The sequence below is a fragment of the Fulmarus glacialis genome, unplaced genomic scaffold, assembly GCF_000690835.1.
Source record: "Fulmarus glacialis isolate BGI_N327 unplaced genomic scaffold, ASM69083v1 scaffold2878, whole genome shotgun sequence".
NCBI lineage: Eukaryota > Metazoa > Chordata > Aves > Procellariiformes > Procellariidae > Fulmarus > Fulmarus glacialis.
In genome coordinates this window covers 108,110-117,650 of record NW_009227407.1, presented here as the reverse complement: position 1 = coordinate 117,650, position 9,541 = coordinate 108,110, and the positions used below count along the sequence as shown (strand labels likewise).

Sequence of the window (9,541 nt, the reverse complement as noted above, 5' to 3'; positions counted from 1 at the left end):
CCCGACGTCAGACTGACAGGCCTGTAGTTCCCTGGATCATCCTTCCACCTTTTCTTGTAGATGGGTGTCACATTTGCTAACCTCCAGTCAGCAGGGACCTCCCAGTTTGCCAGGACTGCTGATAAATGATTGAAAGTGACTTGGTGAGCACTTCCGCCAGCTCCCTCAGTACCCTTGGGTGGATCGCATCCGGCCCCAGAGAGTTACGTATGTCTAAGTGGTGTAGCAGGTCGCTAACCATTTCCCCTTGGATTACGGGGGCTTCATTCTGCTCCCCATCCCTGTCTTCCAGCTTGGGGGGCTGGGTACCCGGGGAACAACTGGTCTTACTATTAAGCACTGAGGCAAAGAAGGTATTAAGTACTACTTTTCCTCCTTTGATCTCAGAACAATTTAAAAAGGGGGTAAAGTCACAGAAACAGAAGCTGAGGCACAAAAAATTGAAATGCCCCAACCAAGGTAACACGGCATGTCCACAGCAGAGCCAAGAATAAAATTCCCATCTCCTGAGTCCCAAGCCAAGGCTTCTAGGCCAGTGGTCCTTGATGCTTTTTTAGGTAAGTCTCAGTGCTACTACTTCCCTCTCTCCTTCCTCTTCTTTCCCCCTCACCACTGATTGCTGTTTCCTCACATGCTCCCCTCCCTCCTACTTGCAGAATCCATTTTTCAGACCCATCCTGTGTCCTTCTCTTCCTTTCCCACCTCTTGTGCTACTGCTGCCCCTTCTGCAGTCACCCACGTGCACTGACACCCCCACCGCAAAGCATGGCTCCTACTGAGCTTATTTGCTTGGGCTCAAGCCACATGCCTCCTGTTAGTTCTGATGTGACTCGCTGTCAGCAGCCTCTGCATAGGCTGTGTTGTCCCTGCTGAGCCCCTTGGGTCCAGAAGCTGTGCAGGTACCTTAGAGTGATATCTGAGTTAATACAACTGCAATACTTTGCCTTTTGCTGACTAAGGAATCTCTAACCTGTGTTCCATGGGCAGTAGAGAAACCAAGGGAAGCCTTGGAGCATGCGCTCTTAATATTTGGTTCCTGGAGATGTTTGGACCTATATACTTGCATAAGGGTTTTTTAAATGCTCAAGTGAATGCTGAGGGTTGAAAACCTGGCTTTGTCAGCCTGAACCAGGGAATATATCTTTCCATGGGGACAGAAGAATGTGCTTAGTTTTAAAGCATTTGCTTTGTCAGGTAAGGAAAGAAAGTCAAGAGATGCAGTTCTGGATCCATTTTCTAACTTGAAGTTCAATTTGAATTCAAATATTGTTCTTGATTGCAAATAAGCATTTGTATTCCCCTAAGAGAGAAATGTTGCACCTACAATCCTAGATGAATGCAGATGCTTTGGGACTTTGAACAGACAGGTATTTTATGCCCAAAACTCAAATTTTAAGTGAGTGACTTAAAAATAACCTGCATAATTTAAGCACGTTTTCATGAAGTGAAGTTAGTTTGTGTGTGAGCTCAGAGACAAAGTTGCTTCCAGGATACATATGGAAAGCAGAGAGGTAGGCTGCCTTGTTTTGAAACTAAGAAAAGGATATGCAAAGCGGCAGGGTAAGAACTGCACTTGGTTTTTTTTCAGGGTGTCTTTTTTGTAAGCAGCTCTGTGCCCAGTTCCTTTCTGAATGCCCTTGCCTTCACCCTGCTTGCTCTCTTCTGTATTTTAGTCTGCTCATTTGTCCTAGCAGCCATTTGTTTCAGTGATGTATCTTCTTTTTGGCCCTGAAACTTTAAGGAGAGAGAAGGCAATTTATGTGAAAAATCACTTTATCCAGATTAATGACTGCTGCGCTTGACTGTTACCACAGCGGTATTAGCTAGATTTTTTTGTCGGAGTGAGAGAACAGAAACCATGTCTCAGATCCTTGCTGTCTGAAATTGTAGTTGTGGAGACACATCAGGTTGGTCCTGAAAAAATGAGTACCTTCATGCAGTCAGAGGAAAAGCTATATGAGTAGAAGGTGTGGTTGAGGTGTGCTTTTAATGTTAGCAAGCAATAAACCACTAATTGCCAGCATCTGGTCCTATAGCTGGGGGTCCATGGCTGAAAACTGAGTTTGCAGAGGAAGAAACCCGAAGGTTCATTTCCAGCAGGAAACAGGCAGAGTGTAACTGAACTACAGAACATGCTTCTGCTCTTACTTACGATGGTGTGAAGTCAGAAGTAGTTGGTGGCATTATTGCAAGCCTGAGGTCAGAATCTAGCCACATGTATAGTTTTAATGCTTTAATCAAGATAGATACCTCCTGTGATGGGAGTGGGCAGGCTTGAAGGAAGTAGTGTTTTAATCATAATACCCCAGCAAAAGCTCCTTAAATGTAAGGCAGCTGGGATGATGTGGTAAATTTCTCTTAGTATTCAGTGTCAGGATTTGGTGCAACAGCTCCTGAAATTTTCCAGTTGTCTCCCTCTTTACCTCTGTAGTCAGAGCTGCCACTGTTGTGCAAGGGGAACTCTGGGGTCAGATGGACCTTAAGCTTTAGAGCATCTCCTGAAGGGCGGTGGATGGGAAGAGCTCTTCTGTTTCTGAAGGGTTTATAGAAGTCACCCCAAAAGACGGGGTTACCTCAACTCAGAATAAGCTGAGAGGAGTTACTAAATGAAAATGGGACTGATAGATGTAAAAAGTAGCTCAGAATGACAATTGCCTTAGGGTGTGTGTACCCAGCCTGTTAGCTAAGGCTCATAGATACGCAAAGCACAGTGGAAGGAAAAGACCTATGTGGGATTTACAGGGCTGAATTGTTAGTATTCCTTATGGTAATGGAGAATTTGAGCAGCCTTCATGCTGGGCCCTTGAGTTAGTGTTAAATAAAAAAATGGGGCAGATAAATCTATTTCTGGATTTTTAATACATTGTAAGAGGAAAGGTTGTTCATTAGGCAACTTTTGGGTCCTGGATTAACCTGGATCTTACCTCTGGAGATAAGAAATTGCCCATTTATTCAGCTGAGAATAACAGCATAGAAACAGTGGGAGAAAAATAGTTCTTGGGAGAAAGGATAGTCAACTGAAGTAGAAATCAAGTACATAATTTTACATCAAGGACTACAAAGGATTTTTCTAATTACGTACAAATTCAGATTATCAGCCTTTCTTCTATTCCTAAAACACAGCTTGAGGTCTTCCTTGATTTTCGTTTTGGAGTAGAGTCTTGTGAAGACAAGGTCCAGCTGCAGTTGTTTTTTTGTTTATAATTTAGCACTTACCAGAGCCATGAGTGTTTCTTCTGGTTTTTTGGGTTTAATCTCTAGTTCCTCCAGACCATAGGGATACTATTCCTTTACATTTCCATTCTCATCAGTAGTCGCAGATGCTGTTGCTTGCCTAGAAGGTTGCTAGCTTTTTTGAAGTTCCTCACGTGAGATTAAAGATGTATCCTTCCTTGTAGAAGTACTTTACCAAAAATGCTCAAGCAACTAGAATGCTGTTGACACATAGTCCATAGTTGTCATTTGTGGCATCTAAAATGAAATTCAATCACATTGTGTTTCTTGGTTCTTACTGCTGCATGTTTTGTGTGGCAAATAAAGTGCGACTCGGACACCTGGATTTCTTTCAGAGTTTTGTATCAGGTGGACTGCTGCGGCTCAGTGAAGAACAAGTGAAGGACGGGGCCCAAAGAAGTAAGAAAAACTGAATTCATTTAATCAGCTAAAAAGACAAACTTTTATTATTGTTGGGGAGGGAAAAGGAAAATACCTAGATAATTATAGGGTTTTTTAATCTACCCTCGTAAAATTAATAATGGTGTGAATTCTTCAGACATCGGTTGTATCAAGTGTTTGCAGGCTTCATTTATTATCTACTAACCAAAATTAGCATTTTAGAACCAAAGCAATACCAAGCTTTTCTCCTACGTTTCTGTTGAGAACACTGTATTTATTCAAGATTTTAGAAGCAAGTCTCTGGAAACCCCTGATCGCTTCAGAAAAGGATTCCCCTTTACACTATACAGCAGGCACTGAAACCATGATACAAAATTTATTTCATGCTAGAATTGTTTTGCATAACATTGTGCATGCATTTTACTCAGTACTAAATTGCATACAATGCTGTTGTCTTGTTTCTTAAACTTTGAGACCATTTATACTTGAGTATTTTCCTGATTTTGTACTATAAGTCCCAGTTTTAAAATAACACCTCTTTTGTTTAAAATTCATACTGATTACTTAATATGAACAATTTATGAAGGGTCTTTACGTTGGATCTATACATCAATAAAATACAACATAACCAGAGCTGGAAAATTAAATCTAGACCAGCTGTTACTGTCAGGTCCGAAGGAAGGTCCCATGTGTCACAAGCATGCCAACAAAAACAGACAGGAAAAAGTTTTTCTTATTTTTATACACTTCTAGTTGGATTAAAAGTTCTTGACTTCCATGTTGGTGTGATGAACTGTGAAGGCATGGTCAATATGACCGATGACTGCCTGATTGCACTTTTTAAAACCATTACTCTGTATCTTGTATACAAAAAGAAGCGATCCATAGCAAAGAAATGTACAGTTTTATAATGTTTTACATTTTGGCTACAACAATGTATGTAAAAGTAAAGAGCTTTGAAAGAAAATATATAACTTTGCTTTTTTTTCTTCTTAATCATACATTTGCAGTGTTTCTTGTTTTTTGTTTTTTCAATTTTTGTCTTCATGCAATTCATGCTATGGAACAAAAAAATAGATTAAAAAAAAAAGAGGATCTTCTACAGTTTTGTTACATTTTGGCCGTAGAAAAAGCCTGCATCTCTAGTACAACTCCAAAACCACGAAGAATCATCCATAAAACCTGCATGGAGCGAGTTAACTTTGTCCAAATGAGAAGGTCTTCTATGCCTGCACAGTTCCACACAGATGTTTATTAGCCATCAATGTTCATCTCCATCTCGCCTTGTCAGGTCACTCTGACTGCCTCTGTTGGCATATATTTAGCAATGACTGGACTTTCTTTGCAAAGATCTGCATGTAAAGAATACAATCAGTACTTGAGCTTCTTTCCTGCGCTTTTCACATCAAGCTCGGCATCTTAGTTTTAAAGGAAGGAGGAAAAGGTGAAATAGCTACATGCAGAGGCAGCCATATTCTTCTTCAACAGGATTTTTTTTTCCATGCAGTCAGCCAGACTGAGACCTCTCTACAGTGTGTCTGAGTATTGCTTTCAGCTTAAAATAGGCGCCCATGCAAAGTTTCATCCTACTGTGCTTGTTTGCTCAAACTCCTGCAGGGTTCCTATGGCTCAAAAATATCCTGAGAAAAGCAAAATCTTCCATCGTTGGCATGTTTCAGCATCGACTAAATGCCTAACCCATTCCATACAGAGCCAGTAGATCCACCATTAGCCAAAGTAAGCATATACTAGCAGGATGCACCAGGAAGAAAACTATCTGGTGCATCTACCCTTCATCCTATGTACTGATACCATGCAGCACGTATGGCCCACCAGTACTACGTAAATGCCTGCCTATTGTCATCTGAGTGCTATTTAGGAGTGTTGTCACCTAGCATCAGTAGTAACACCATTCCCAGCAGGTGCTACTGTGAGACATTGCATCTTCAGACTTAGTCACCTGGATTATATGCAACATAGCATAGGCTAATTGAAAATAAAGCTTTTTAGACCATTCTCTGCTACTGATCCATGCTACAAAATAGATGGGATGGGAGACCAAGAACGTCTCACTGGACTAGGAGAGCTGTAGGGCGCAGACACTGAGGATAATCCTATCGCTTTTCCACTTATGCCAGCTATGCTGTTAAGGCTCCGTGACATTTCGTAACCTTCATTTAAAAGAAAAATGCAAAGTACAGCATTGGATCAATGACAGAATGGACTAAGAATGAGGTCAACATTGTAGCCAGTTCAATAGCATCTGCATGCACAGACATGCTGAGAGTAGTATCGCTTGCAACATGACTCAGAAGGCCATTGAAGTACAGAACAAGTTTAAAAAAATATATATATAAAAAAAAATTCATCATTTCTCAAGGATGGTCAGGCTATGTAATTGATCCTACAGGCAGCAACATGGTTGTACCCTAAAAAAATGTCTCCGTCATACACACACGCATACCTCTCCCTTCTACTTCATGCATTTTCACCTCAGGCAAAATTAAGGTTTCTGGTATCTTTGGGGGCAGGAGGGGGAAAAGGCAGCAAAATCCAAAGAATTTATTATGTTGCTATAGAGATACTACTCCTTTGTTCTCAGCATTTAAAAAAAAAAAAAGGGAAAAAAACCCCCCAAAATGCATGCATTTGGTTTCCCCCCTCCCTCCCCCCGCCCTTCTTTTCCAGACATGCACGTAAAACAGCTCAGCAAGTGTACAGAGAGTTGCACAAACTATGGATGAAATTCTGTTGGAACAACAATTAAGATGCTCTCAACGTGTTTCAGACAGGCCAACAATATGCTGACGTATATTACTCTTTAGCCAACCAGCCTCTGTTCCATTCAGTAACGAGAGGCGGTTGCAGTGCATCGTGAAAACCATACATTCCTCATCCCAAAGGATGTGCCATTTGGAGTGTTCTCCTGATCCACTGGAACCACCCGAACTCGCCCAGCCTGAATGAACGTGGCCAATGCTTATCCAATACAGAATCAAGTAAAACGCTTTGCTACAAAGGTAAATTTTAGAGGATATACTTTCATATGAAAGTTTTGTGGTCCAACTATATCTTTGTTGATGATAAGCTTTAAACTTATAAATACATACACTATCTATAACTGGCATTTACTATAACTATTGCCCATCATACAATGGCACATGGGAATTCTATACTCCATACTCAGTGTATGGTTACATCATACAATCTTTGCAGTTTTAAAGTATTGACTACATCATATACTATATACAGTACACCAGTGATAAACACTGATTTGAAGAGAGAGAGATTTCTTTTCCAGTTTTCCCATTCCTTATCAACTTTGATGCATATATATGTATGTAACTTTAATTTTGGTTTGTATGGTTTCCTCATGTTAAATTATTTAAACAAAACAGCATATTTTAAGAAGAGAAGGTTTTTTTTCATTTGATTTGACTTCTGTTGCTAAATAGATTATTCTGACCATTAGCAAACTAAAATGCAGTTACTTCTGAGAGATCTGTAGCTGACAGAAGTCTGAGAAACTAACTAGTAATGATTTATTTATGAAAGGACAGTGATTTTAGATTGATTATTTTCCAATTGTAAGACACCTGTGATAACAGATGTTCTTGTATGCTTCTCTGTTGAACTAAACAGCTATGAATATCCAAATTTGTTTCAGTGCTTTGTCAAGGTAGCCGAATAACCATTTCATATTTCTTGAGGATGTTTTGTGTTTCATCTTTTCTGTCTGCCACCTCCAAGTCTGTGCTTCTCAGAGTCTGATAAAATCTGTGAGCTTTTCAAGTGGCAAACCTTCATTGCTATGAAATGTTAATTGGCCTCTCCTTGGAGGATGGGCTAATTTAAGGACATTGTAGAGCATCCTCCACTATAGCTTACTGCACCAGCTGGAGTGGAAGACTCGACTGCCTAGCATAGCTGCACGGGGTAGTTACAGCTCCTCAGGCTTTTCTTTCTGAAAGAAATAGGTTAGAAACTCCAAATGCAGACATCAGGTGGTGGTTTCCAGCCCAAACGTGCATCTCTACAGCAAGCGCACTATTGCGTGCTACAGCTATAGCTGACTTTCTCTTATTTATTTAAAACGGTTGCTAACTACATGGTTACAGGACCCCAGCTACATACCCTTTCTTATTCCTCCATCAGGCGGGCAGGGATATTCCCCGGTTGATAAGAGGAAGCAGGGTCCATATCTCTCCCGAGTGCCAGAGCGGGTAAAGGGCAGGCCCTCATCAGGCGTAATAGCCTGGTCTATGTGGGGACAGTCTTCGTTTGCCAGCGCCGCCTTGGCCACCTCACCATTCAGTTTCGAATCTTCAAACATATAAGCAGAAGGCTATTGAAACACTATGCACTGTTTATTAGAGTTCCAGCTGCAAATTAAGTGTTCACAGCTAAAGAGTTCTACAGCGACACTATAAAAGGTAGCACATCTGTCCTAGACATTGCGTTCATGTGCACTGCACCAAAATAAAATAAAGTCTGTTAAGTGGGAGGAGAAACAAAACGTGATCACGTTAGGTGTAACAGCAGCCACCTGTACTTCCACATAGAGGGGCAGTTTCAGAAACGGGCGTGCATTGGTTCCTAGTCCTGCGAGCAGAACACTGCAGTTAGAAATTGGATTATTATGTTTTTGCATGACATCGGATGGTGCATGAATGACCTGTTTGTCATGAAGCCTACTGTCACTCAGAGCTTTGGAGAGGCAGTGGACTGTGAGTTGTGTTTTAGTATTTGAGTATATTCAAATATACTGTTTGTGCTGATTTATACCTGTGTGCGATAATTATTGAGGGGAAAATTCCTGCTCTTCCCCTCCCCAAAATTTACCCAGATGATTGTTTTATAGCGTTTCCCGTATCAGTCGTGCAGAATGGCTGTACACGTTTTAGACACACAGAGTACATTACGTATGGAAATACGACAGCAGAATGTGGATTTTAAAATAGCAATCCATTTTCTGATGTTCTCTGAAACACATACAGTATTTGCAATGCCAGCACAGGACACTACATATAGAAAACACTACAGCAGGCCATGAATTTGGAAAACAGATAGAGTAAAATTTACTCTCGCCTGTAAATAATGAAAATAGGGTGTCAGATTTGCCCATTTTGCTCCACACATTCCCATGAGGATAGACTGAGAATAGTATGTTTTCTCTGTGTGACTTGTTTGTCATTTATAAAACAATTTAAAGTGCTACTTAGTGTAGGATTTATTTTAGGGTTTTAAAGTGCAAATTAGTGTATTGAGAATATACTCGAAATATGGCACAGCTCGATATGAGTATTTTGGTTGAAGGGAGGGAAAAACAGTCAAAATGTGCTTTCTGAAGTTTCACAAATGCTGAGATATGTTAACTGAGTGGTATTGGCAGCATCCTACACCTCGGTTGCACAATGCTTATTACCTCGACACTATAAGGCAGCGAGTGGTCCTGCAAGTCTTCAACTCAATGGATAGACTTAATTTCAGTGCCTCTTCCAGATTTGTGTACTAGCTTGTTCTGAACGCTACGTGATGCTGTCATTTATTTTTCAATGGCTTTGAAGCCAAGTAATAAAACAAGCCCAAAAGAAAAAAACACATTAGGTAGGGTTTGGAGATATGATTCTGATCCTCTGGTTTCAAATGGACAACATAGATGAGTAGTAGGGAGAAGCCTTTTCAAGTTGTATTTGTTGCTTTGCACACTCGCGCGCACACACACACAGAGGTGTATATGACACATACTATGCATCTATCCATGCATCAGTAATTGCATTCTATGCCTTTTCTTTTATTTAGATGTCACTGGTTTGTCACAACATAAACAGTGTTTTCTGCAGATCTCACCTCTGCCTCCTTTCTTCTCCATGCAGAATTAGCCAATTATTTCCCCAAAGAGGGAGGTAGTAATGTTTTGGTTTGT

The 9,541-nt window shown here is 40.6% G+C and overlaps 1 protein-coding gene across 4 annotated transcripts in view; it reads right to left on the bottom strand.

The window, feature by feature from the left end:
- Window positions 1–4,660: 4,660 nt before the first annotated feature.
- The window catches only part of KCNC1 (potassium voltage-gated channel, Shaw-related subfamily, member 1), a 112,968-nt gene continuing 108,087 nt past the window's right edge, over window positions 4,661–9,541 (bottom strand). Inside the window, exons 3-4 of one of the 4 annotated variants that reach the window (XM_009583123.1) lie at window positions 7,750–7,938; window positions 4,661–4,967 (exon numbers count right to left, since the gene is read on the bottom strand). In XM_009583123.1, coding sequence (XP_009581418.1) covers window positions 4,903–4,967; window positions 7,750–7,938 — 254 coding nt within the window. In that variant the 3' untranslated portion in view covers window positions 4,661–4,902. Of the gene's footprint in view, window positions 4,968–5,649; window positions 5,787–7,749; window positions 7,939–9,541 lie in introns of those variants that run through there. The other 3 variants (XM_009583125.1, XM_009583122.1, XM_009583124.1) reach the window with 3 other exon arrangements.